The sequence below is a fragment of the Apium graveolens genome, chromosome 7 (genome assembly GCF_009905375.1).
Source record: "Apium graveolens cultivar Ventura chromosome 7, ASM990537v1, whole genome shotgun sequence".
Taxonomy (NCBI): Eukaryota; Viridiplantae; Streptophyta; class Magnoliopsida; order Apiales; family Apiaceae; genus Apium; species Apium graveolens.
This window is the reverse complement of record NC_133653.1, coordinates 268,623,487-268,651,354: the sequence shown is the minus strand read 5'-3', so window position 1 is coordinate 268,651,354 and position 27,868 is coordinate 268,623,487. Positions and strand designations below refer to the sequence as shown.

The following is a 27,868-nucleotide window of genomic DNA, read 5'->3' as shown; positions in this document are numbered from 1 at the left end:
AATCACCCATCTTATTTGTAACCCAGACATTTCTTCTTCCAAACAACAAACACAACAATCCTCTAAATTATCTTCCTCTGCTGTCTCTCAAAAGACATCAATTGTAACAAAGAAAAGGCTGTTTAAGAAATCTGTTACATCTGGACAGAAAGCTAAACAAGTCTCACTGAGTGAGAGTGAGAAAAAAGAAGACTGCTTTTCAATCATGAAAAGAAGACTGATCATTCAAGAAGATTCTGAATCAGATGATCATATGCTGATAGGGTCCCTGTCAAAAATCAAGAAGTCCATTGATCAAAAACTTGATGACTTGATTGACACTACTGGAATCAAGGAGCCAATTACTGCTGCTAGTGCTCTGCTTGACAAGCTTCCAGTAATTGAAGCACCTGCTGAACACAAGAAAATTGCAAAGAGCCAGTTGAAAAGAAGAAGTGAAGAAGTAGTTGGATACATCCAAAAGAAAAAAAAGACTCAGCTTTTTGAAAAGGATGTTAGTACACAAGAACCTAGGTCTCAAAGGGATTTAGAAACTGCTACACATCCAGTCACACAAGAACCATCTTCTCAATGGGAAGATGCAGACACTGAGGCTGCACAGATCATTGTTAATATTGCTCAGAGTGATCTTCTTGCTGACTCTGTTCAACTACTCCAGAAAAAGCAAACTCATCAGGAGATACTGTCACAAGTGGATGCAATAATTAATGATCCTATTTTTGAGAAGAGCACAGAAGAACCTTCACCAAGCATTGTTGAAGCAGCTCAAATGTCTCTGACTCCACAAGAACCATCAGTTCAAAGTACTGATGCTGGTCTTTCAACTTCTCCTGACAAATCAAATCCTGATGATACAACAGCTCCTACCGAGAATCATCCTTCAACTGCACTAGCTACAATTGATGATCCATTACTAGTTGCTAGTTTGAAAAATCATCCTGATGTGCTGTTTGTTCCTCCACTTTCATCACTTCCACTTGAGGAATCACCTTCAGGTATTGCTAACTTCTCATATATTCTCATGTTTGTATGATTATAAATAGTCTCCTCTTTGAGGTTACCTCTATTTATATGACAAGCATACAACTCTTCTCAACCATCTCTTATTTCTTTTCTATATTTGTGATTGAGCCTTTCTGAGAGACTGTGTGAAAAATTAGATTTTTAAAAAAAAGAGAAAAAATATTTTGAGTGGCAGTCTCCTGTACTGGCAAAAGGATAGGTAGTTTTGAGACAAGAATCTTATAAGTTTTTATTTACTTATAAAGTTTCTTCTGTGAGAATAATGTTACTCTTAAAAGTAATATGTTGTGTGAGAAGTGATGAGATCACTTGAAAAGAACAGAGAGATTTAGGTGTTACTATGTTTATGTTTTAGGATCACATCAGCCACAGGCATCTCTTGCAAAGAATCTGGATAAAGGCAAGGCAATTCTGCCTGATTCTGCACATTCTTCTGATGGCTTGTCTGACTCTGACAATGATAGTGATGACGATGATTCTGATTTAGCTCAGCTTAAGTCTGCAATTGATGAATCTAAGAAGTCCAATGTTGGTTCTTCTTCGCACTTTACTGAAAATCCTTCTTATTACAATCCTGATGCTGGGTATTTTAGACAGACAAAATGGGATTATAAATGGAGACTTGCAAATAATTCTATCTCATCTGCTGTTGGCCAGCAAAACATTCATCGTGCCTATGATGAAATTCAAACTTCTGATCTAAAGTTGCATCTTAAGGCCTCAACCATTTTTGTTAAAGGAATTCACTCCGAACTTGATGAAATGAAGAAGTCTCATGCTGGTGTCAAAGAGAAAATTGATGGATTTTTCTTCACACACCTAACTCCGCTAAAATCAAAAGTGTGAAAAATACCATCAAAGATGTTGTTAAATCTCAAGACAACATGACATCTAGACTTTCCTCCTTAGAAGACAAGGTTTCTTTTATAGGTGACAAACTGGATGCTCTGATTTCTCTTCTTTCAAATATTGATGCCAAAAAGGGGGAGAAGATTGTTGCTACAAAATATACACAAGATTCTATTCAGACAAAGGATAAAGATATTGATAATGATAGTGATAAGAATAATCCAGTTACAGATGTTCAAATTGCGTCTACTGCTCAACAACTTCAACATTCCAAGAAGAATGATCCTTCAGGACAAAGGAAGTCTACTGGTGCTTATAAAGCCAAGCACAAGACTACTGCTGGTGCTCCTGAGGATGATGATATTACAATCTCAAATTTAGCAGAAGCTAAATTGATGTTCTTTCCTTACAGACATAAGGAAACAGGTGAAGAGATTGTCTTGTACTACAAAGATAAGAAGTTTGAGCAAAAGAATGATAGGAGTGCTCTTAGGTATTTAACTGAAGAATTTCTTGATCTAACACCTGAAGAAGCAGTTATGCAACAAACGGAGCTTTTGACTCAAATTGAAGCTGAAGCTAACACTTCTAAAGGAAGAGGAAAAAGAGGTGGTAAATCTGCAAGAGCAAGAGGAAGAGGAAGAGGTGGAAGAACTTCTGGATCAAGTCAAGTGACAGCATTCAACTCTACTTTTCTGAATTGTCTATCCAGAGAGGGTTATGTTCCTTACAAGGAAATGAAGAAGATAAAGAAGTTCAGAAGCCAGAAGAGTTGATTATACCGGGGAAGAAAAGATCAGCCACTGACATTGATCAAGCTGATACAACAAATCAAAATCTAACTCCTGATACAGACACAAATCCTGAGGTAAAAGCAGATCCTGATGTTGTGAACCTGATAACTGATTTTAACTCTGATAAAAAAGTGATCAAAGCATTAAATGAGTCAGCTCCTTCTCTAGTAATCACTCCTCATATTTCAGAGGCTGTTGAAAAAGAAAAGTCTGGTAGAAGGAAAGCTGATCAAGCATGCAAAGAATATTTGCAGAGAGTTCAAAAATCAAAGAGAGAGTTATGGCATAAAGCAGAAGGGAAGACTGATGATTTGTCTTCAAACTATGCTCCTCTCAGCAAGAAGAATAGAAGATGGAAAGACATCCATGTATTCAATTATTCTAAAGGGTTCAAGCATGTTGAATTTGTGTCAGTTGGGTTAAGAGATTCTATCTCAGAACAGGTAGATGTTGATAAGTCCATCAAGAAGCCTTTTTGGGTGGTATACAATGAAAAACTGAAACTTATCAAATCTCGGACCAGAGGAGGCATTAGTCATTCCAGCATGGAGATCTTAGAATCTGATCTGCTGGATACAGATACTCTGACAGAAAATCTTGGTGAAAGAATTTCTCCTTCACATCTTGAGAAAGTTGAAGCTGTGAAGATTGTTTATAGAAAGATAAATGATAATGATGTCAGAGAAGAGATTTTGTACTTTTTCAGAGATGGTAAAGTAAAAAGCTTTACATTGCAGCAACTCTTAATGAAGACTGTGACAGAATTGAAATACATTCACTATCTTCTTAGAGTTGAGAACAAGGTCACCAGAAACTGGTAAATATGATACATGAAGTGATCAGAAGAAGAGTCATGACAAAAGATGATAAATATAATGGTGACTATGTTCCCGAGTATAGAACTTATATTGGTCAAGAAATGCAGATGAAAAAGGGAGCTGCAGTGCTACAAGTTTTTCTTAACAGTCCTCAGTTATCCTTCAGTCCTGATCATGAAGATATCAGTTTAAGCTTCATGTTGATTGGTGATCTTGAGATAAGCAAACGCTCAATTTCTAAGTTAAGATCAGCTATCTATCGGCTTGGAGAAGACACTGAAGAGAAGAGAGAGTTGAAGAAAATTTTTGTTAAAGTCCTACGAGAAAAAGAGGAAGAAAGATTGAAGAACTTTCTTGGAACAACTGTCAGTTATCTGAAGATACTGAAGTAAGCTTTTCTCCTTGTACATTTTGTAGATTGGCTTTGGCATCATTGAGAATGAAATTTATGCTTCATTGCATTAAGCATAAATTGGGGAAGATTGTTATATATTGAATTTTCAATGATCAGAAGAAGCACATGATCTGGTTGTTCGGGTGTCATCAGGATCTGATGTACAGTCAGGATTTGGTATGTCATCAGCATTTGTATGACATCAGTATTTAAAGACAGTCAGCATTAGAGGATTTGTTCTGTTCCTTATAATGTGGAGCATATATCTGTTACGTCTGAGTTATAAGACTTTATCTATTTAGTTTAAGATATGTATCAGTTTCAGTTAGTTTTTGATAATGCATATCTTAGATTAATCTGTTGTACCTGTGTAGTATATAAACACAATTTAGGTCATCACTTTGTAAAAGAAAAGAAACTCGAGGATCATTCGACCTAGAAGCTCTCAAGAACATCAGTATTTCTTGAGAGGATTTTATAACAGTTTTTATCAGAAATATAAAAAGCTGTTATATTTTATTACTTGTTCGAAATATTTATACAATTGTATCCAACCCCCTTAAATAATTGTATCTTTATTGGGCAACATTTAGTACATCAAATGGATGTGAAAACAACTTTCCTAAATGGAGATATAGATGAGGAGATATAGATGAGGAAATATATATGGAACAACTTGAAGGATTCGTTGTCCCTGGTCAAGAGAGGAAAGTCTATATATTAGTGAAGTCACTTTATGGCTTGTAACAAGCGCCTATGAAATGGCATGAGAAATTTGATGAGGTCGGGCTGACCAATGGCTTTAAGATCAATGAATATGATAGCACGTCTACTGTCTACCAGTAAATTTGGTATGCTTATTCGAGTGAAGGTTCAAGAAGCATTCTCTACCTATCATATGCTATATCTGATCGAAGAAACTATCACCAAGTCAAACTCCGTATTTGTCTATCTGGTGTGTGCTACTGAAATGTCAATCTCATCCATGTGGGGAATTGTTGGAAAATGTGGGTAGTAGTCCCACATTGTCAAGTCAATTTGAGCCATAGTTTGAGTGGACGAATGTCGCGTGCGCGTGATGAGTGACACTTGGAATGTGTTCTCCTCCGAGAGAGCTTTCCGAGGCACTTTGAATCACTCAAAATGACTAAGAGATGGATGAGATATGATCATCCAAAATTAGACTCTTAGTTGTGGAAATTTGTGTAGAATAATGAAAGTCCCACATTGATTTGGCGTAATAATGATCTGATCCAATTACAGATTTGATTATTAATTAACGCGATTTATTTAAATATGCGTGGAGTAGCGCACACATTTCTCTAGAGTCTATATATTATTGTATCAAGTTTAGGGTGTATTATTCATTCGAAATATACCACACAGCCGTCTCCTAAATAAAAACTCTACTATCTTCCGGTAATAGTTTCTTACTCCGTTTTTGTTCGTCGAAGGCGCTGTGCGTGGAACAACGCCGTTTTCTCGTTTTATCCTGGAGGCTAACGAATTGAATATACGGTGAGGGCTGTAATAGCTTTAAGGAGACAGTTGTACGCTGGACTCGATAACTTCTCCTTTCATATCCTATTTTTGTTCTTTCTGCTATTCGCATATTTTATATGTATTAATCGCAGATCGTGGATCACATCCTTATCTATATTTGTTGGGTTGTGAAGAAGCACCTTATGTCATTCGACCTTTTCTGGAGAGTCTGACTTGGCTTAATATTTGACAAAAATATGTGTAAAAATAAGACGGGACACCTTCTTAGTGGTTTTGGATTGCTAATGCAGAAAAGGGCAAGGCAAGTAGTTTACCAATTTTCTGAATTGTTATTTTGTTTAATAATTTCCATAATCGTACATTGCATGCAGACTTGAAATTTTGCTTATTGTTATATGTAAGGTTCGTGACAGTTACTCTTAGTTGATTTAATCAACCACTGCTCAGCATCTTAGTACGCTTTTACATTATATAGAAGATGATAAGCAAAAATTTTAAGTGAAATTCTTTGTTGCAGATCTTGTTGCAGAAATTTTCTTTCTCCAATATGTCATAGATAATATTTCATATTTCTCTTATTATGTACTCTGCATAACCCCATTAATAAATATGTTTTAAATTACATGAATACATACGATATCTTCCCATTATAGACAGCTTAAAATAAATTTTATTTTATTTCTGTTGGTCAGGCCACATCTTAGGCTCTTAGCCGTGCTTGTAACTAATGGTGACAGTGCAACATATTTTGATAAACTTGTCCTGTCCTCAACAGGCCATATTTCTATAATTGATTTAGCTCCTATTTTGGACAAATCAGTGTATTTTCCATGCATGCATATTTAGTCATAGAATTTATGTGATATTTGATATTTACAATATTTTTGAACAATCGTAACAAATAATTGTAAGCAACTTCTGGTAAAATTAATTTAATCATATATTTTCATCTTGAACATGTTTTTCAAACTCAAACTTTTTTTATTTTGATTTTCGCTCAACATAACTCAATTAATACTAGTATCAACGTATTAACAAGCAAATAAATAATATTAATGCAATATTTAATATAGGCTTTTGCGAAGTACATGCGTATTGTTGATCAAACACATTATCGAATTAAATAACTCCTAATTGATCATTAAAATGTGAATATTATTAAAATTTTGTTATAATTATAGATGTATATATTAATTCAAATCTATATATATTTACACACCATGTAAGGAAATTAATCTCCGGTTCATTTTTTTTTACTTTATACAAAATTGAAAAATGTGTATTTCAATTAAAAAGTTTAAAAAATATTACAAATCAAATAAAAAATATGTATTCCGATAAGAAATAACTTTTTTTAAAATCTCCCATGACAAATACGCATTAATTAAATACGTAAATGTTCACATTTATTTGTACGTCGAATTTTGAGCCCGAACATGTCTCATCTTATTTGGATCATAAATAGCAAATTTAAGCTATAATTAACAAATTCTGGCAGCCCTCATTAAAAGCACATGAAAAATCTTCCCAAGGCGATCAATTAAGAAAAAAATAGGTAGATTGAAGAATTACCTACTAAGATCTTCGAACTTCTTATAAGACTACCGTGAGTTTTAGATATCACTTTTGTTGTTAACTGATATCCCGAAAATATAAAGACATCACTTTTTATTTTGATGATTTAAAAATAACTTTTAATATCGGTGATTTTATATATTTAATTTAGTTAAATACTACCAAATCATTCTTTTTCAATATCTTTATACTTAAGTAGGTGACAAATTTCCGTTAAATTGATCAAATTTTATTTAATAAATAAAATGATTCGAACTGGATTATGAAAAAATTGATAACATTAACTCGAACATGATAACAAGCTCGTTTAGGTTCGCAAGACTAACAAATCTAGTAGTATTATAAAACACTAGCTTTACAACTGCGGGATGCATGTGTTTTTATAAATATTTTTATATTATTTAAAATTATAATAAATTTCTTTTAGTTTTATTAAATAGTATACATTTGATGAAATTTGGACCATTAACCTTATTAGTATGTTTATAAATAATAAATTAATATTTGTTAATGCATGGATTCGAACCTGAAACCTGGATAACATATAAATAATAATATAAATATTTGTTGTTGACAGGTTCGAAGAGTTTAAGTAGTGTAAAATAATAATATAAAATTTGTTGTTGCGGGTTTTCATTTTAGTATTTGGATATAAGGGTTAATTAAAAAAATACTACCGTCTATAACCAAATCCAGCAAAAAAAACATACCAAAATCTACCCCGGTAATTCTAGCATAGTATAATAGATAATATAGAAGTATAGATTCGAAGGACTCGAAGTTCGGCTAGAGTTCGGCTAGTATTATCTAGTCGAAATAAGTGTATTACTGGTAGTTTGATCTAGCCAAGTATTTAGCATGCAATCTATGCAAGTATGCAGCAGTCTATCCATGCAGCTACACATTTTTTCTCTTTCAGTCAATTTTGTTTTGCAGATAATAACAATAGGAACAATTGGACTGAAAAAAACAATTCAACTGCAGCATTTACCACTAAAGCTCGAATATACATATTATGTTGATCACAGACTAGCTTGCTACCGCTTGGCCAAGGAGCTAACAAGCCTCCGGAAGGAAGATTCATCGCAAGGAAGAACGATAGACGAGTACTGATGATCAAAGCCATAATCTTCTGCAGCCTTCTGCAAAAGTTCTTGAAATAACGCATTCTTCAAGTACGCAATAGGAACAACAAACCTTGTCATCTCACTTCCTACATACACCACAAAGTGTCCCTTTGGGGCTCTTTTTCTCCCTTCAATCTCTACTTTCTTTGGCATTATTATGTACTATGTAAATGTCCCTATACAAGGAGAGGTTTAGCTAGAATGCATGTCTTGCAAGTGAATTAGATTGGCATCTTGTATATATATAGTAAGTTTTTTGGTTTGATGGAAGATAAGGTAAGTAGTGGAAAGAACTTTAATCTATGGGTGTAGCAGAAGTTGACCATAACGTGGAGTAATTTAGCCCTCAAGTTTGCATAAATGTACCATGATAATATGGTATACAAGTGTTGGAAGTAGAAAGATGAAGTGATTTGAGTACTAGTAGCTAGGTTGTAGTGTAAGTGTAAGTGGAAGTGTTAAGATTTGTGGTGTTTTGGACTTTGAGAAGCACATGGTGTCAGAAAGTCAGAAACAAAACCTTCCATACTCATGGCTCCACTCTATTAAAATCACAACAGCACACACATATATATAGACACCTACACTTCTACTTACATGTATGTGTAATGTCGAGAAATCTAACTTAAAGTTGTTTGATTTAGATTCTCGTAAACGACCTCGAGAGTTGGTTGTATTTCCTTGTGACCGTCGAGAGTTGGTTGTATTCAAATGTGACCGTTGAGAGTTTGTTGTATTTCCTTCTCGAGTATAACTAGTCAAGAAAATTGGTCGGAAACAGAGTCAAAACCAATACCATACCATACGAATTAAATATATATATATATATACCTGAAATATCAAGGAATACGTACTTAAAATACATTTAGAAAACTACTGATCTAAATGTGATCTTTCAAAGTTAGTTGCATCTTCTACCAAAATAATAGAACTGGTTGGAAATAGAGTATATTACCGAGAAATCTCACTTAAAGCACCTTGATTAAGATTATCGTAATGATTGATTTAAATGTGACAGTTGAGAGTTGGTTGTATTTTCTGTCGAGGGATTGATCGGAAATCGAGTCAAAATCAATACTACTTCATTCGTCCCAATCAATTCTTTACGTTTGGTTTGAGAAAAATATGTATAAGGTAATGAAAAAGAGAAAGAAAAAAGAAAAGTGACTGAAGTGGTGGGACCCACATTAAAAATGGAGATAGCGGAGTAGAAGTAGTGTGAAAAAAGTGGGAAAATGGTGGGATCTATTGATTATTTTTGATAAGTTTTGAAATGTAAAAACTTATATTAGACATCCAAAAAAGAAACTATAAAAAAATGGTTGAGATACATGTGTATACGAAGCACATATACAGAGGAAAGTTGAAATTAGTGGAGATATTTGAGGTCCCTTTCTAGTCCACTGTACGGATACGATAAAATTAAGATAATTAGGGCGGTGGTGAAAGCAAAACCCCACAACACTATCACCAATAATTAGCAAGTTCCACTTCCACTTGTTTGGAGTTGCTTTCTTTAAGTTCATGCTAAGAACCTATGGCCATCTCGTCTAGTTTGAAAAACTATTTCCGTTATGAACATAACACAATAATGGACACTGGCTGGACATGCATGACACAATAATGCACATTGGCTAATCAAAAAATTTAGAGACAACATGCATTTACTTACATATGTGTGTATGTTAGTATCAATCTATTCCACAGTTGGATATCAAGTGAATTCGAGTCGATTCATCTTACTCACAGATGACAGCGGATTTTATACTCTTTAACACTCCCCTCAATCGTACGATATTTTTCGAATATTTAAATTAAACAAATGAGAGTGGGAGGATTCGAACCTAAGTCCCTCCCTAAATCAAGCTCTAATACCATGTTAAGTAATAAGTTGCACTAAAATCTTAAGATACTAGAGAAAAACCGAATATGATCTTAATACTCTTTAACGTAAATAACCTATTTTTTGAAATATTCCATCATAGTGGTGTACATTCAAATGAATATCTCCACATGCACTGCTTAGTGCTCTTTCTATCGATCATCCCCTAGCCAAATATATTGGAATCTGGTACAAGTTGTTTACCCAAAAGTGAAGGTAGATATTGCAGTTTATAGCACAACAATGAATAAAAGGTAAAAGAAATTTTTTGATGTTGACCAGAGGAAGAAAGATAAATTGAAAGATCGAACTTTTCCAGCACTAGCGGATGAAGGGTTACGGATGATTGTTACTTTCTTGTACTTTGATAAATGGTGATTCAAAGAAAAAGATGCAATTCAAGATACGGTTTTGAATTATTAATTTGGGGACCTAGCTAGGAATTTAGTGCTCCAATTCAATGTATATTATCTTCTGGCTTTGGAGCCGTACGTTCTGTTCTCTCTCTTTTTCTTTAGTTTTTTTGTCCGGCTCAGCTTACATGACCTCGACTAATCCTGCAAAGAGTCAAACACAACATCCATCATCATGACCTACCCAGTGTCCGGCCCAGTTTACGCGCACCTCGACTAATCCTGCAAAAGAGTCAAACACAACATCCGTTATCATGACCTACCCAGTGTCCAGCCCAGCTTACGCGTACCTCGACTAATCCTAAAAAAAGTCAAACGCAGTATCCGGCCTAGCTTACGCGTACCTCGACTAATCCTAAAAAGAGTCAAACGCAACATCCATTATGATCTGCTGCTTAAATCCGAACGTCCACTTGAAATCGAATTTATGATCTTGAAGTGGTAATCCCTGAAGTCCCGGACTCAAACAACTGAGCCACTTTGTTATCTTCGACTACTTGTTTTATAAAATTTCATTGTTTATTACATAAATCTTTCTCATAATACTCGAGTTTAGAAGAACGGGTAATTTAACAGTATCGTGGAAGTTGCAACTCAATTCCTTTCTTAAGTGGGCAGTGCTAGCTAGGCCGCAACTTATTTACGTAGCATAAAAGTCCAATCAAAGTTGTGGGGATACAATAGTAATGACATATATCCTCATATTAGAAGCCTTCAATGTATAAAAACAAAACACAACCAAACTAACTGTAGATGCATCTAGGTCTAGACTGTAGCTTCCACATACTGTCTATCAGCAATGCATCATGCATGAGTTCAGATTCGAGCTTCGAAAAGCGTGCCCCATTCCATATCAACAAGAGGTAAGGGAAGAGAGATTTGAACAATGTCTTATGTATGTAGAATTATGAGAGTTGTTGTAGTTTCTTGATCAGCATATATAATGCACATGGAACAGAGCCTGCAACACCATCTCAGGAGTTGTATAGCACTGTTGCTATCACTCTCCATGCAATGATGCAATGCATCACATGTATTGAAATGCATATATGTACAAATTTCATTATGTTTGATGTAATTCATCGAATCTTCTTCGTTATATGAGTTGCTCAGAACTCATTAATATCGTCAGACAACTTAGGGTTTCGAGCTTATATTTGGCCTCTGCAGTATGGACAGACATAGGATTCTACATAACTGACATAACTGCCAACCAGATCAATAATTGTAATCTCAACTCTGTGGAAACTAGACTCTGCAATCACAAGTTTCAGATACATTCCATGGGTAAGTTGAGACAGACTGTTCTTGTCGTCTCAACTTGGCGCGGAGAACAATCTAATTTCTATACAAAAGTCCATTACAAACATCCCCTCTTGTAGTTCCGAATCATAGAGAAATGATAAATTACTTCAGTTTTTGTTAGCTCTCAAGCTGCCTTTAAACCATCAATTCTGCTATGCACAAATACTATCCTAGTGAAACTAGCATGATGTCATTTCAACTAATATTTTGATCATTTTTTAATATATTTATTTAATTTTTCAGTTTTTACATAACGTTTTTTAAATTTTCAGTTTTTGACATAACGTTTCTTTTATGTCTGTTTCCATTCTTGTTGAAGTTCTCAACGAGAAAATCCCAAAACGTTAAAAGTTTAATTTAAAATTTTCAGTTTTTCACATAACGTTTCTCAACCAAGGAATATCACAACGAATATGCTCCAACATAATATAATATACACATGTATCTCGTTATGTTGTCTCTTTAATCCAGATTAGACGCAGCTAAACACAATTAGCAAACAAGCACTGTAACATTCTTATGATCTATCCTTTGGACCTTAGAGAAGAACATTGTATTTTTTAACCGTTACATTGACTTGAGCTTGATGTCCGTTAAAGCTCAGATCCTCCCCGTAAAAAAGGCTGTTTCTTTTCTTCTTTCGGTTACATTTTATCACATACACACATAAATAGCAGAGATTATCATTTCGCTTGTTTGCAATCAAGGTGAATACAACATATATTTATCGAGATATGGGAGGGAAAACCAATGGTGATCAGAAGGTAAAGGCTCCGAAGAAGGTTGTTCCAACATGGCAAGAAAAGAAAGCAGTGGTTGACAGGGAAGAAGATGCTATAGAACAAGAGATTCAAGAGCAAAAACAATGGGTATCTTAATATATTACAAGTATCTGTTTGCAATATATTACAAGATGCATACTGGACTAAGCAAACACATATATAACTAACATCAAATAATTTTTTTCTATAGCTGACAGTACTATAATTTGAATTGAGTTGCAGATTGCTATGATGAAAGGCATGGACAATGAAGGAATGAAGAAGTACTTGAGTAACAGGCCAGATCATTTAAAGGCTAAGAACTTGGAAAAGTGTGAACCAGGCCAAAGAGTAAAGAGTTTTTTTCTTAAAACATATTTTACGAATTTTTAGACATATAGTCATGATTCTGTGGATAAATATGTAATCACGGGAAAACGATGAAAATAAATGGTTCTGATCCAACAGAATTGTTCTGCAAAGTTATTTAGTTCTCACAGGTTTTCAGTTTTCATTTGAAGGAATGTATCAAATTACTCTAATTAACTAATTTAGATTTAGATTTGTTCTACTGCAGACGAGGAGAAGAGGAGCGAATTGTAAAAGTTCTGCAACCAACAACACAAGGGGCACAGCGTGGATGTATCAAGGATATGGCAAAAAGAAATAGTTTCGATAATATTATTATGCCTACTAGTTACTATCGCTATAATAGTATATGTAATGCTTAAGTATGTAGCAGAAGGACCTGAACTCTGAAGATGAATGAAAATGTATGGTGATGCATGTTCCAATTTTCACTATATCTTTTGTACCCTGTTTTGACTATTTCTAGTAATAAAATGAGTAGAAGTTTAAGGTTTTATAGAAATTAGTGTGCAAGTATTAGGTTTATAATTTTTATGTCTTTAATTTTTTTTAACACATCTTCTTGTTTGGCTAATTATCTGCCTATCATATCCTTAATAAGAATTTTGGCACAAAATTGATCAAATGTTGAATAACTGTGCCATTCTTCATCACATTCGAGCATCGGGGAGCCACACAACTGTGCTATATCAGCAACGAAAATAAAAGACTAAGTGTTCCTGGAGCTCTAAAAATTGATGTGAAGAAGTTATTCTACACGTAATGTCTCATATACATTTACGCACTACTTACAATATCTAACAAATAAGAGAAATAAAAAAAGAGGACTAGGCAGAAACCAAATAGAGAGAAAAGCTTCACCTGTGTACCAGGCTACCAGCGGCTACTAAAAATTATCCAGAAGCAGAATTAGGATGTAATTGTACGTAATCCAAGGTTGCTGGAGTACTCAAAATGGTTTTGCATTGGTTCCGCCCCTTTTACTAACAGCTTCACACAGCCTGCATGGTAATGTATCTAAGCTAGCTGCACGAGTCTTCTGATAGTTACCCAGAACGCCACACCTTCTCCATGCATGATATTCTGCATAGGCGACTGGATCACTAGCTAGAGCCTTCACATAAGAAGCCAGTTCTTCCATCGACCTATATTTAGTTCCATCTATTATCGAATGAGGTGGTACAAAGTCCCAAACATTCGGAGCGCCAAAATATATTGGAACAGCTCCAGAGTCCAACGCATAAAACAATTTTTCTGTTACATAACTCTCAGTTTCTGTGTTTTCAATTGAAAGGACAAACTTGTAGTGAGACATGGCACAATGTAGATGATCCCACCACTTAGGAGGTTTGAACTTCACGCATTCTGGATACAGAGAGAGTGCCTTGTTTCGTCCACCAACATTGTTCAAGCACTTGCCAAATGAGTGATGAGGTAGCAAACTGAGTAAACTTTTCGCAATCTTGTTTCTTCTTGGAAGACAGCGTGATGAAGACCAATAGACAAGAATATCCTGAAACATTTGGAAATCGAGAAACAATCAGTTTACACTTCTTCTTGATTTTGTTTTATACCCTTTTCTTATCGTAATACTGTATTAAAAGAATAATTATTCTATTGTCCTTCAGAAGACTCCAGGTTAATGCGCAAGTTCATATTTCATAAGATCTTAATAACGAGAAACGTGAAAAGAGAGGAACCGTGTGTTTGGTGGAACAGAGAAATAGAACTAGGTCTGTTTAAACATACATCATTCTTGGAAGAAGACAATTGATAATTTCTATTGTTATGAAAAAGACCACCAGCATATGTTGCCTGGACATCATCTTTGGCATGATAACTGATGAAAATATCCTCCACGCCTGACCGCCTCCTGCCTGGTTCCAGATCCAAGTATACACGAAGTGGATCCCCAGTTTTTCTCTAATGCACATCAAAGCGACAAATAGTAAGTGATTGTACTGGAAAGGAATGAGCAATGCAAGCTCAATCCTTGTTACAAATTGTGTAACTGTAACATGAAAGGCAAGCCAAAGCAGTGATAAAGAGATCTAAACGCATAAGTTCTAAGTTCTAATAATGTGACAGGTGTGATTGCATTACACTAGATAAGTGTGATACTGCAAAAGTTTTTTGAATGACATTACAGCTTATTTATAAAATGACTATGTAAAACACAACTCAAAAAAGCAATAATAGTCGTGACATCTGCAACTTTAGAACAGGCAGCCACTAAGATGAAACTGATTAGGAGCAAGAAAAGAGCTTACGTAATTCTTACACAATTCTAGCATAAACAGACTTGGATCAATGCATATGTGTGCCAATGTATCTTGCATCTTCAGAAATTTATCTTTTTCTAAGGTGGAAAGATTTTATATGCAGACATTAGATGTCGAGCAACAAAATTAGATATCAAGATATGGTTCTAAAGATGTTTTCTGCATTTAAATTCTAATGCTAGCAGTATTCGTTCATGTAGACCAATAGATCTTAAGTGAACCGTTTTTTATTCAATGCAGAATTAAGTTATCTGGTTGACAGAACATGATTTCACTAAGGTAAATAGGTAAAACTAAACCTTAACTTGTCTAGAATTTATCTGAAAATTTGTAAACCGTCGCAGCTAAAACAAAAAAAAGGACAGAAGCACCACATCCATCGGTATACAGCTTAACTCCTCTATAGATTTTTTTCTTTTGATGGAGGATATGATGCTACTACTACATAAAAGTCGAGATTTCTGATGCAACAGTATTTCCCACGATTTACTATTTGTTTAGTAGCCATTGTGCAGTGCAGCAAGATTACACATCAAAAAATGTTGCCAATCATCTTTCTAATTGAAAAAATAGTAGTTACAAACACACAACCCTTCTAATTTCCAAAAGAATTGCTCAGATCGCGAGCATATGCATTTATCAATTCTCACAACCTAACTACGCAAATCATCAAGTTCCTGCATATAGATGTATTAACACCTCTCGAACATAAACTTATAAAAACTCTGTACTACCCAGACCTTAACTGCTAATTAAAGAGGTAGTTTTTGTAAAGACCTCACTACTTTCACAAAGCAACAGATATAACTTAAAAGAACAACATATAAAAAGCGATAGACTAAAATCTCAAGCAGATGGCTCCATATTACTCCACAAAACAAACTAGAAAAGTTCAATGCACAACTAAAATGGGAAGAACATGCATACCAGAAGTGGCGGTGTGGTGGTTTCAAACAACAAAGCATCAGGTTTATCAACAAGAACAGGAGACTTTGTCCACAAACAACTCAACCCGCATCGACAAGAGTACAAATTATCCAAATTATCAGGTAACCAAGTCCTCCCTTTAACCAAAACACTCACATGTTCCATTTTCAATTCACCACATTTCACTTCACCATACACATCTTGAACAGAAACTGACCCATTATTCATCAACCCTCTATGTTTATGTCTAAACTGATGACAGCCCACCTGAGAATCCCAACCTCTGTATGCACCTACCGAATTAGACCCGGATCTTGGGATAAACGATATCGAAGAAAATGCAGATGAGAAATCAATAAAATCCGAAAAAAATAGAATTAAGCATGCAAACCCTAACAGCATTGTGATTGCCAAGGAATTGATGGATATGAATCTGAATAGCTGCATTTTGTGGGATATAAAATTGAGAACAAGGTAATTTACCCTCTCTATCTCTCTCCTCATCAAGAGTGAGAGAGAAATTACCTCTGTCTCCTATCAGGGTAATACCAGGATCATTGATGCTGCATGCATGCAGGTTAAACTTGTGAGCATAAATTACAGTTTGTATGATGATCTTTCGAGATATCAAATGCGATACTAAACGATACGAATGGGGGACAAAATCAATACAATGTTACAGATTTAATTTCATTTGAGAAAGGAAAAAAGTGGGAGACAGGGAAGTTCACAGAACAGAAGTAAACCATATCTATGTTATCAGTAGATGGGTGGACCTTTCTTATTGGGACAAAAATATTTGTGTGTATTGTATAATTTTAGATTTAAATATAGATAATAGAATTTTGGCATTTTATAAATTGTCAAATATATCTCTAGAAATGGTTACGGATTTTGGAAATCAGAACTATTCGGTTAAGATACCGATTTACGGTTTATCTGGCGATTTTTAAAAAATCGGATAATTTATCGGAGATTTATCGAAAATCGGTCAAATCGGACTGACTTATTTACCGATTTTTAAGCGATTTTTGAACAATCGACCGATTTCTATAACAATGCTCAGAACATATAATCAAGATTAATAGCATAATTAGTGATACCGAACCGAGTTATGTATCTTGGTTAACCGATCCAACAATATTTCGATTATTCGGGTCGATTTTCGGTTACAACGTACCCCTCACAAAACACTATATTCAATTGGTATAGTATAGTATTTTACTATTTTGAGAGGGATGAGAGCAGCTTCTACAGCTAGTCGATTCTTATTCCCTGTTTGGCAACCCACATTTATAACACCTTATAAATCCCTAAACCCTTTCATAAACCCCTCTTTTTTTAAACCTTTAATTAAATCAACCAAACGAACTCACCTAGGGTTTTGCAATTACTGTAATTCATCATCCCCGATAATGTCGCGAGTAGTTGAAGTTAAAGAGAGAATTGAATTGAACGATAAGGAGAGGAAGATATTTGATCGGTTGCGAGATGTGTTGACGCATTTTCAGATGGATACGCAGCTTCGTGTTGCTGGTGGTTGGGTTCGCGATAAGGTATAATTTGCTTGTGTTTGTTTGTACAGAGAGAGAGAGAGAGAGAGAGAGAGAGAGAGAGAGAGAGAGAGAGAGAGAGAGAGAGAAGAGAGTTTGGTGATTGTTATGTGTAGTTATGTTTTTATTTGATTTGGTTATAGTGGATTGATCAATTGTTGAGAGCGTATTTGTAATTGCGTAATTTGGAATGGTTGTATGATGTAATGACTCGTAAATAGATTAATTTTGTAAATAGATTGATTTTGTAAATAAATTGATTTTAGTATGTATATATGTAATTGCTATTTGTGCGTTTAATTGTTTGTAGAATGTAGACGGGAGGAGTGTAATGACGGAAATTCTAGTAGTGATGCTCTGTTAGTAGTGATTCCTATATGTATATATTGATTTATTATGTGTATTTTATGTGTATGTTGTTAGGGAAGTTAGTTAGAGACTAGTGATTGGTTGTAGATGAATGGACGATAGGAGGATAAAACGTAATATTTAATAGATATGCTTTAATCGTATTAATTACATTAATTTGTATGTAATTGATATCTGTGTGATTGATTGTAGAGTGTAGACTAGAGGAGCATAATGTCGGAAATTCTAATAGTTAAGTCCAACTATATTGATTTAGTATATATGTGAGATATATAAGTTAGGGAAGTTAATTGCATCTGAGTGATGGATTGTAGATGAGTAGGCGATGGGATCATAATGACATAAGTTGGTATAGCTATGTCCCTATAGTTACTAATAAATAGATTGATTTAGTGTACATATATATGTGTATATATACTGGTTGATTGTTGACATGGAGGGTATAAAGGAATAAATTGTAATAGTTATGCTTTAATTACATTAGTAGATATATTGATTTGATATGTATATGAGGTTACTCATCTTAGTTAGAGCAGAGTGCTTGATTGGGGATTATGGGAGTATGATGACAGACTTTCTAGTAGATGTGCGATGATAATATATGAATTACAAAATCGTGGATATTAATTTATTTTAATGTGTAAACATGATGTGTTTCATCAATGTTTTTTCTGATAGTTTTACCCTAGTGAGTGATTGTGGATGATGGGGTATATCTTTAGGAAAATAGTAGTTTAGATTGGTTTTTAAGATGTAAATGTGTATGGGTTCTATCAATTCCCCCCCAGTAATTTTCGATAGTTTATAAAATGATTGTTTTTAGTTTGACGAGTAATTATGAATATACTTGAGGATCTGTTTATTCTAATATCAGCTGTATAGTTCCTAGAGTCAAATTTAGGGTGAGTGAAGATATTTATTTGACATTTATATCACTGGAAGTGAGAACTTCATGATCGCTATGTAATTATGTATTATTCTTGGTGGCATACACACCAGGAATGACATCTTCTGTGATTTCCAGTCAATGAATTAAGATACATGTAGTCTTATTATTTTATGAATGCATGTGGGTTAAAAAAGTAGTGGACAAAAGCAATGTTGTGAAAAGCGTGCGCCTAGGTGCAGAGTGCAGGTAAAGCGCCTAGGAATTTGTGAAGCACCGTGACTTCAAAGAAGCGCGCGCTTATACCTTCGAAGCACGAAGCGCGAAGCGTAAAAAAGCGTGAAGCGCAAAAAAAGCGCGCTTCATTGAAGGTTGTCACAAAAGTAAACAGACTTAAATTTAAAGTTTTTAAAAGTATCTCCATTACGTAAAACTGTTTTTCAAATCAAATTGGATGTTCATGCCACAAAAATTCTTGCTATTTTTATATAAAATGTTTTTAGGTGGCCACTTTTGAGTTCAGGTTTTAGTTTTTTCTTTACCATTTTTCTCGCAGCTTCTAGGCAAAGAATGTTACGACATTGATATCGCTCTTGACAACATGTTGGGTAGAGAGTTTTGTGAAAAAGTAAATGAGTACTTGCTTTCTACAGGGGAAGAAACCCATGGAGTTGGTGTCATTCAAAGGTAGATTCTCTTACTTTAACATGTTATCTGGTATCTTATTATCTTATGTATATGTCTAAATTATTGTACTTTAAAAACTTCTTTAATTCATATATTACTTAAAGATCAAGATTGACTACGGTAAGGGTTGAATATCTTCAAAGTTGCTATCACAATAAGGGCTTTAATTTTTAGTTACTAAAGTTATCAGTTTGCTACCGACTCTCTGTTTTAAGTTTTTAAAATTCCTTTATATTACCTGTACTTGTCTGATATCAACTCACAGATGAATTAGTATCCTCCATGTCATAGAATTCATGAAAAGACCACAAGTATCAACCTTTAAATTAAATCTGAATTACTACAAAAAGTTCCTCTGTTGCCTGCTTGGTCCCTTAAACTACTGCTTTACTTTGCGCGTGTCTGTGTGTTTTATATTTTATTTGGTTGTAGTTAATTCCTGACTGACAATAATAATATTGCAGCAATCCTGACCAGTCGAAACACTTGGAAACTGCTACAATGCGCCTTTATGATGTGTGGATTGATTTTGTTAATCTACGATCTGAAGATTATTGTGAGAATAGCCGCATTCCTACAATGGTAGACACATATCTTTGGAGGCGATAACTTTATTGGCTTATGTATTCAAAATGCTTGTCAGCTAGTGCCAATTTGTGAATTTATTTATGCAGATCCTGCTTTAGTAATAAATGTACAAAACGTTGTTTAAAATTTTATTACAGAATGACAGACACGTCTCTTGGGAATTTTGTGTTATAAGTTCTCATTTAGTTAGATCTTTCTATCCATACGACTATAATTATTTGACAAGTAAAAAGTAATTTAATGTGGAAGTGATATGTTGCAGAGATTTGGTACAGCACAAGAAGATGCTTATCGAAGAGATTTGACAATTAATAGGTACTGCCATAAATATTCTTGGCATTTAGCTCATTCGGTATTCTATCTTTTTGTATAAATATTTTGGTCAAACCGGAGTTGATGTTTATTGTTCTTTTGTGTTTAACAGCTTGTTTTACAACATTAATAGTAGTGCCGTGGAAGATTTAACTGGAAAAGGTTGGAAAAAGGGTTTTGCAAGTTATTTCAATAGCTTAATTATCTCGCTCACTGCTGATTGTGCTTTGGTGTCTTCTGATACAGGCATTGAAGATCTTAGGTCTGGGAAAATAGTAACACCTCTACCTCCAAGGGAAACTTTTTTGGATGATCCCTTGCGAGTCCTTCGAGCCATACGTTTTGGTATCATATTTTTATTTGCTTGAACATAGTCTGAAATATTTGTTTTAAATTGCCACTTACACATTTCATGATAAAATAGTTGTTTTTTTTGTGTGTGATTATTTGCATTATTATTCAAAGATAATTGATGTAATTGATCAGATTAGACTAAGTTATGGAAAATATCCTTTTTTTCTTTTTTATTAATATAGTAATTTATATTGTCAATTAATGGCAATTATGGTAGTGCTTATGTACTAATAATGTCAAGTAGTTTGGTTATTTCTTTTAAGCTTTTTCTACTATTGAGTTCATTTTTAAAAGAGAGTGGAATATTAATTTTGGAGTTTTGTGCTTTTTGTGATTTTTAACTTGTATAGGTTTGAGTAGGTTTATCTAATGATTCCTTCTCCCCTGTATTTGCAAGTCTTTGTTTATGCCTCAATTCACAATATCCATTATGACTGCTAATATGATTTTGCAAAGGCTTATCTATTTCATCTTTACCTGAACTTCGTTTCAGGTGCAAGATTTGAATTCACACTAGATGAAGGCCTAAAAATGGCTGCTTCTGCTGATGATGTGAGGGATGCTATTGCAGATAAAATTAGCAGAGAACGTATTGGTCATGAAGTATGTGATACTTCGTTCTTTGACTGATTTGTATGGTTTCATAGACTATCTCATTTTTGCTCACACAAACACACACATTTTTAAAAACCAAATTGTGACTTTCTCCTATATTCATGATATCTCTCTCTTTTTTATATTCTCCTTTCTTTCTACAGATAGATCTTATGGTTTCTGGCAATCAACCTGTCAAAGCAATGTCTTATGTGTCTACTCTTCAGTTATTTTGGGTTGTCTTCAATCCTCCTCCAAATGTTAATCCTCTGATCCCAGATGGACATGACGGGTATATATTAATAATCTTATACGAATATTTAATGTAAATAAAATATATTAGTTACATTTGGTTTAAAATTACCTAAAGCATACATCTTGAACTGAAAGATACTCTCAAAAGTTTTTCTGATAATTATGATAGACTTATTATAATGATTGAAGATAAATAATATTTAAATATTATTTGTGCAATTAAACTTGATCCCCTTATTTGGTTTGTATCTTGTTCAGAAAAGCTTTTTAATATGCTTCATGTGATACATGGTGATTTAAAGTATATAATATTATTTTCTTCAAATGTAACTATTGCACCCACTGAGGAGCATGCCTAGCTTCGAAAAAACCTTTGTGTTTCAGTTCACCTCTTGCCTTCCACTAATACTTGCCATAGGCCTTGACTAATTATATTTTATAAATAGTACTGTCTGTTTTTGTTGTTTAATTTTTACTATTTTATAAACCTCCCCCCTAGTAGTACTCTCTTGAAATATTCATTTGGTTATTACAATCCCGGTGTATTTATTAAATATTTTCTGTGACCCTGTAAGACGAAAGGAGGGTTTTTACATTTCTATATTTTTGGTCCTATTAATTCAAGTATCTAGGCTTTTAGGCTTCTGCCCGATTAAATTTTAAGTATAAATGGAAGATTTGTCATGGATAAACTGCAGAACATAAGTTTCACCCTCTCTTTCTTGATGTTTGACGTTTTTCTTAAAGCCTATTATATTTGTTTTACCTTCTTTCTTCTAATTACATCATTTTTGGATATGAATACTTTTGTCGTCCAGCTCACAAAATTTGAACATGTTATTAGGCTTTGTGTTGCTTACATCAATGCTGCATGGAAGGTTTTGCAATCAATTGGAGGGTCCTTCAACGTGAGTATTCCACTTTATGAATAAAACTGTGCATGGTTGTCTTGACTTGAAATGCTTATGTAGGATGTCTAATATAATGAAATTTTCAATTTTATGATGATATACGAGTCGTAATAAGAATGCTATTTGGACACAAAAAATGCATGTTAAATATAGTATGGATTTGAATTTATTGTCCTGTAAAGCTTAGGTTCAGAAAAATCTATGTCAGCATGACTGTAATTGATTTTGGTGCCAGAGTTGTGCTTTAAGCTAAATATATGATATTTGGGTTGTGCGATTTGTATACTTTAGTAGATTCCAACACACAAGTGAATGAGGAATTAAGGTTATCGACTAGGAAGCACCGACACCGATACTGCGACACGGGACACGGGATACGGGACACGGGGATACGTCAATTATCGAAGTGTCCTGGATACGGGACACGGCAAAAAAAAAGTAATAAAAATATAAAAAATATAAGATTTGTATATGTCAAATATTGAACTACTTCATTCATAATACTAATAGAGCTTCCTTCATAATATTCATTCATAATATTGATAAACTAGTGGAAGATCTATTCTACATTTTCATTCAAATGATCATCTATAAAACAACAGCAGCTATACGTGTTATATATATATATAGATAGATGTATGTATATATTTGATTGTATAAAGATAGGGTTCTGTGTTCAGATGAAAGATGAAGAGGGGGGTTATAAAAGAGAGAGACACAAAATTAGGGTTAATATAAGATGAGTTGGGCTTTTAAAAAAAGATTTTGGGCTTCTTAAAGATGATTTTGGGCTTTTTTTATGGGCTGAGTCGGTGGGCCGTGTCGGTCGCGTGTCGAACCCGTGTCGGTCGCGTGTCGAACCCGTGTCGGTCGCGTGTCAGTTCGCGTGTCGGTTGCCTTTTTCTGTCGACACGCCACATGGTGTGTCGGACACGTATTCAGCCGTGTCGGGCGCGTGTCGCCGTGTCGGCCGTGTCCGACACGGGTACGGCGCCCTTTTTGAAGTGTCCGTGCTTCCTAGGTTATCGACAATCTTATGAAACCCAATAAGGAGCAAAGTAGGCATAAGTGATTACTTTTTGAATTTTATCATGGAGGCTAGAATGTCTCTGGTACTCTGACACCTTTAGTTGCTGCTCAATTTTTTTTTTTTTTTTGCTTCTCTCCTGAACTGTAGGGTGATCAGAAGAGGCTATCCTTGTATGCTACGTTATTCCTACCATTGAGGCAGACTGTTTACATGGATCACAAATCCAAGAAGGTATCATCCTATTTAAATTGTCCCCTATGTCCCACCCGTTCATGATCAATTGAGACAAGCATACAATAATTTTAGTTTCCACTTGGTAGCATTCCAAGTTTCCAACATGTTTGCTCTTCATGCGGCATGCTGCTAATTTTATACTTGTATGACCATTATACTTTTAAGGCTCATGAAGAGCTGATAATATGCAAGTAGTTCATAGCTTATGCATGGATGCCAATATGCACCATGAGCTAGATGTGTGAGTAAATTTGTCTACAAAGTGCAATTTGGATATGACCATCGTGTTATTTGTCTATTATAAAATATGCTTTGATATATTTATGCACCTTGCAAGTCGTCACTGTGGTTAATTGGTCATGTAGATGGTATTTTATTTCAGCCTAAAAACATACATTTCTATGAAGTATGTAGTAATAAACAGTTGTGATGTATTAAAATATATGCTACTATTGCAAGGTCAGCCATATTGTGGAGCTTTTTAAAGAATTTTCAGGCCTTCTAAATTCTGATAAAAAATATCGTAACACAGTTTATTTGTGTTATTCTTTAATCCTCAGATAAGACATCATGCTTGATGAAAATATAATATGTGCTGGATATAATATGTATGTATTAGCAGGTCTGTTAGTCCTTTTTAACATCATCTCCTTTACAGATCCCAGTTGTCAGCTACATTTTCCGGAATTCGCTCAAGCTAAAATCAAGTGATGCTGAAACAGTAGGTTTTATACTCTTCTTATATCCAGTTCTGCATACTCGTATTAACCAAATTATAACAGTTTTATTTAAATAAATATGTGATAAGTTAATGTAATATCAGATCATTTAATGTGTATGCCTTGTTGCAGGTTGTCCGTCTACATGAAGCAGCAGAGAAATTCATGACGCTATTTCCTTTAATCATTTCTAGCGAGGAAAAAATTGCTGAAGTGTCTTGGAAAAGAGAAATTATTGATGTCTCTGCTTCTTCAAAGTTACGAATATTATTAGGTATTGGTTTAAATTGGGCAGCTTGACCTATTGTTATTGTTGTATCTGATCAAATTGACATGTTTTGCATAACAAGTCCTTGTATACAAGTAAATTGGCATGTTATGATATCTGATCATATTGATTTGGAAGTTTGTGCCTGGAAAACATAATCTGCCAATGCAAGGGTGTCAAAGATATATCCAGGGGTTTGTTTTAATTGGTAGAGATGACTTTGAAGGAGTCATGGTTAAATACTTTATGCAACTACAGCCAAAATCTCAGCAAACTTTGGAGGACTGTTATTGGCATTTCTTACTGCGAATGTCAATGAAAAGTGTTTAAAAATTATTATTTTGAGTAATGCGCATATAATTAAGCGTTTTGACATCCCAAATCATTCAATTTAAGTATAGTAGTAGTCTATAGAAGTGGATTTCTAGTCCTTGGATTTCTCATGTCGGTAGGCTGCCAGCTTGCCCAATATTTTTTTTCTAGAAAATATTAATATGAATGCCCCTATGTTCCCCAGTCCCCACCCTACTGAGAGTTATGTAAACCTTCATTCCCTCAATCTCACTGGATTTACAATTTATGGATGTTAAAAAGTACGTTGTTGCATTTTGTTATTGAGACTGTTCCTGTAAACATTAATCACATGCCTGCAAAATCCCCTGTATCCCTTAATGGTAAGAATGCGTGCAGCCGTCTAACTTGTAAGCATATTTATTTAGTTCCTCATTTATTACTCACTGTGTCGAGGTGCCTGCAAGAACTTATATTTTGACTGCTCGGCATAATATATCTGTTCTTTTTTGGTCAACTTCAAGAAATATTTCCCGGACAACTACGAGCTTATTACTGTAATACTTGTGGTTGTAGATTTTTTTGTTTTGCTTCCCGGTGTCTAATCCTTTCTTTATTTTAGGATTGCTTCTTCGAGAAATCAAAGATTTTTGGCGTCCAGCATTGTTGCTCTCAACTTTGCTTTATTACAATGACATTGACTGTACAAGTTCTTCATTTGAGCAATCTAAATTGGACAAGAGAATAGGCTTATTCAACCAGGTCGAGAATGCAGTTACTACACAAGGTATGTGTATGACTATCAGTGCAGAGTGACGGTCTTTTTCACTAGTAAGCTGAATAGCTGCTATTAGCGGCTGATAAGTTCATTATTTAATAGTTATGTACATTTCTAGTGTTATGACTTCTAAGTTGTTTGTATAGGTAGCTAAATTACTCGGATAATTACCTAATACTTATCTTAAAGTCACCTATCAAACTTAATGCCCCTATTATTATATTGAAACACAGGTCTTGACAAAATATGGGAACTGAAGCCATTAATTAATGGAAAGGAAATTATGAGCATTTTGCAGCTAAAGACAGGAGGGCCACTTGTGAGGGAATGGGTAAGCCATCATCTTGTATTGCTAGACAAACCATTGTTGCGGAGTCACTAAATATATGTATGCTAACTACTCTATTATAAGCAACTACATGTAGTAATTATTCTTTCATATTGCAGGTAGAAAAGCTTCTTGAATGGCAACTTGCTCACCCTTCTGGATCTGCCGAAGAGTGCATCGAGTGGATGAGACAAGCTCAGTCAAAGCGTGCGAGGACAGAATAAGCTGTCTTTGCAGTTCTATATCCTTTCTGTAGTTACTTTTAGAACCACTCACCACTTTAGTATGTTACCAACTCCATGTTTAAGTGTATAGTAGATGGTAGTTAACAAATTCGCTTCTTGATTAGAATTGAAGAGGACGAAGGAAGAAAAGTATAGATCTAACTATAGCAAATTTTGCTGTCAACTTACTGATTTGTTGGATTTGGTAAGACACATACTATTGTAAACATTTAGAAATAGGCTTAATTATAATTTAAACCTTGAAGTATGATGTTTTGTACACATAAACCCTTAAAGTTTAAATTCATACACATCAACCCCTTATGTAACAAATGTGTACATCGTGACCCTTGATCTGACAAAACACTCTTGAATCGTTAAATGTCATATTTTTGAGCTAGGTATTGGGGGCGGAAAATTGTTTTTTCACCCCGAAGTTGCAAGTCCGTATCCCGCCAAACAAAGGAATTAAGCTTTGAAGAGAAAAAACAATTTTTTAGCTACAATATCGTGCCTGAAAATGTGACATTTAACGATTCAGGATTGTTTGATTGGAGCAAGGGTCAGGATATACACATTCAGTACATTAGAGGTTCAAGAGTTTTTTCTTTAAGGGTTTATATGTACACGATATCTACTTTAAGGTTCAAGTTATAATTAAGTTATAATTAAGCCTTAGAAATATACAGAGTGGTCTTTTTTTTTCCATTCCTAGTGTAAAGTAGTGAACCAAATCTAACAACTTTTTTTGAGGCAACCAAATATAACAACTTGTATAAGTTCTAACTAGAATTTTAATCCCCTTTTATTTGAAAATTAATGTACCAAATCTAACAACTTTTTTCAGAAATTTGTAGTTATATGTTGAATTGCATTTGAGTCAACGAAATTAAACTGGATAAATATATATCGTAGTCGATGGTAATAAGAAGTATAATAATGTGTTTAATTAACCTTTAAATAATGCATTTCTTTTTAATTTTATTGTGAACACAAAAAATAGATTTTAATTATATATTGATATTTTTGGGAAAAACCGGATCATCTTTAACTTTTACAAATATTATCTTTTCCATAAAAGTTTTGAACAAATTTCACATGTAATCTGCACTTAAACTCAACATAATAGTAGATAGATAAGGCGCTCGGTTCTCGACAAACGTACGACAGAGATCGTCTTATAACAAACGACTTCCTAACCTTAAAATATACAACGCTCGAGATTAAAACAAGAGGTTTATAGGTATATATCGCCCCAAATCGGTCGATTTTTAAAAAATTATCGATAAATCGCTCAAAAATCGGTCAAAAATATTTGTCTGATTTTATCAATTTTTGATAAATTACCGATAAATTATTCAATTTTATAAAAATTGTCCGATAAATCATAAATCGGCAACTCAACCAAATAATTCTAATTTTCAAAATCTGTAACACAGTAAATAAAGGACCAAATTAAACTGAA

General features: G+C 34.2%; 3 protein-coding genes across 4 annotated transcripts; 2 read left to right on the top strand and 1 right to left on the bottom strand.

Annotated features, from left to right (window-relative positions):
- The first annotated feature begins 11,025 nt into the window (after positions 1 to 11,025).
- LOC141672765 (uncharacterized) lies at positions 11,026 to 13,303 on the top strand. 2 transcript variants are annotated; one of them, XM_074479428.1, is made up of 4 exons: positions 11,026 to 11,241; positions 12,391 to 12,552; positions 12,688 to 12,795; positions 13,006 to 13,303. In XM_074479428.1, the coding sequence occupies exons 1-4, from the start codon at positions 11,185 to 11,187 to the stop codon at positions 13,045 to 13,047; spliced, it is 369 nt and encodes a 122-aa protein (XP_074335529.1). In that variant the 5' UTR covers positions 11,026 to 11,184; the 3' UTR covers positions 13,048 to 13,303. The 2 variants fall into 2 exon arrangements, with proteins under 2 accessions (XP_074335529.1, XP_074335528.1); XM_074479427.1 differs by having other exon boundaries at positions 11,042 to 11,241; positions 13,022 to 13,293.
- A 126-nt stretch (positions 13,304 to 13,429) lies between these two features.
- On the bottom strand, positions 13,430 to 16,775 carry LOC141670441 (alpha-(1,4)-fucosyltransferase-like). The gene is made up of 3 exons (XM_074476281.1): positions 16,023 to 16,775; positions 14,563 to 14,736; positions 13,430 to 14,326 (listed from the first exon to the last, which is right to left on the bottom strand). Exons 1-3 carry the CDS (start codon positions 16,524 to 16,526, stop codon positions 13,763 to 13,765), a joined length of 1,242 nt encoding a protein of 413 aa, XP_074332382.1. The 5' UTR covers positions 16,527 to 16,775; the 3' UTR covers positions 13,430 to 13,762.
- Positions 16,776 to 17,208: 433 nt separating this feature from the next.
- On the top strand, positions 17,209 to 27,111 carry LOC141672944 (tRNA nucleotidyltransferase cca2). Its single transcript, XM_074479641.1, has 15 exons — positions 17,209 to 17,578; positions 19,387 to 19,517; positions 19,982 to 20,099; positions 20,368 to 20,420; positions 20,530 to 20,579; positions 20,664 to 20,762; positions 21,265 to 21,374; positions 21,530 to 21,657; positions 22,465 to 22,528; positions 23,709 to 23,792; positions 24,454 to 24,516; positions 24,647 to 24,788; positions 25,696 to 25,860; positions 26,085 to 26,182; positions 26,299 to 27,111. The coding sequence occupies exons 1-15, from the start codon at positions 17,261 to 17,263 to the stop codon at positions 26,401 to 26,403; spliced, it is 1,728 nt and encodes a 575-aa protein (XP_074335742.1). The 5' UTR covers positions 17,209 to 17,260; the 3' UTR covers positions 26,404 to 27,111.
- The last annotated feature ends 757 nt before the right edge of the window (positions 27,112 to 27,868 follow it).

What these genes read in the sequence shown, in the direction of transcription:
- LOC141672944 (XM_074479641.1), top strand. Translation starts at nt 17,261, where the DNA reads ATGAGAGCAGCTTCTACAGCTAGTCGATTCTTATTCCCTGTTTGGCAA. An exon ending in GGAGTTGGTGTCATTCAAAG is followed by an intron (nt 19,518 to 19,981) that starts GTAGATTCTCTT and finishes ATAATATTGCAG; the next exon opens with CAATCCTGACCAGTCGAAAC. An exon ending in GGAAGATTTAACTGGAAAAG is followed by an intron (nt 20,580 to 20,663) that starts GTTGGAAAAAGG and finishes CTTCTGATACAG; the next exon opens with GCATTGAAGATCTTAGGTCT.
- LOC141670441 (XM_074476281.1), bottom strand. Translation starts at nt 16,526, where the DNA reads ATGAGGAGAGAGATAGAGAGGGTAAATTACCTTGTTCTCAATTTTATA. An exon ending in CCACCACACCGCCACTTCTG is followed by an intron (nt 14,737 to 16,022) that starts GTATGCATGTTC and finishes GATGTGCATTAG; the next exon opens with AGAAAAACTGGGGATCCACT. An exon ending in TGTCTTCTTCCAAGAATGAT is followed by an intron (nt 14,327 to 14,562) that starts GTATGTTTAAAC and finishes CAAATGTTTCAG; the next exon opens with GATATTCTTGTCTATTGGTC.
- LOC141672765 (XM_074479427.1), top strand. Translation starts at nt 11,185, where the DNA reads ATGCATGAGTTCAGATTCGAGCTTCGAAAAGCGTGCCCCATTCCATAT. An exon ending in TTCAAGAGCAAAAACAATGG is followed by an intron (nt 12,553 to 12,687) that starts GTATCTTAATAT and finishes ATTGAGTTGCAG; the next exon opens with ATTGCTATGATGAAAGGCAT. An exon ending in AGTGTGAACCAGGCCAAAGA is followed by an intron (nt 12,796 to 13,021) that starts GTAAAGAGTTTT and finishes GTTCTACTGCAG; the next exon opens with ACGAGGAGAAGAGGAGCGAA.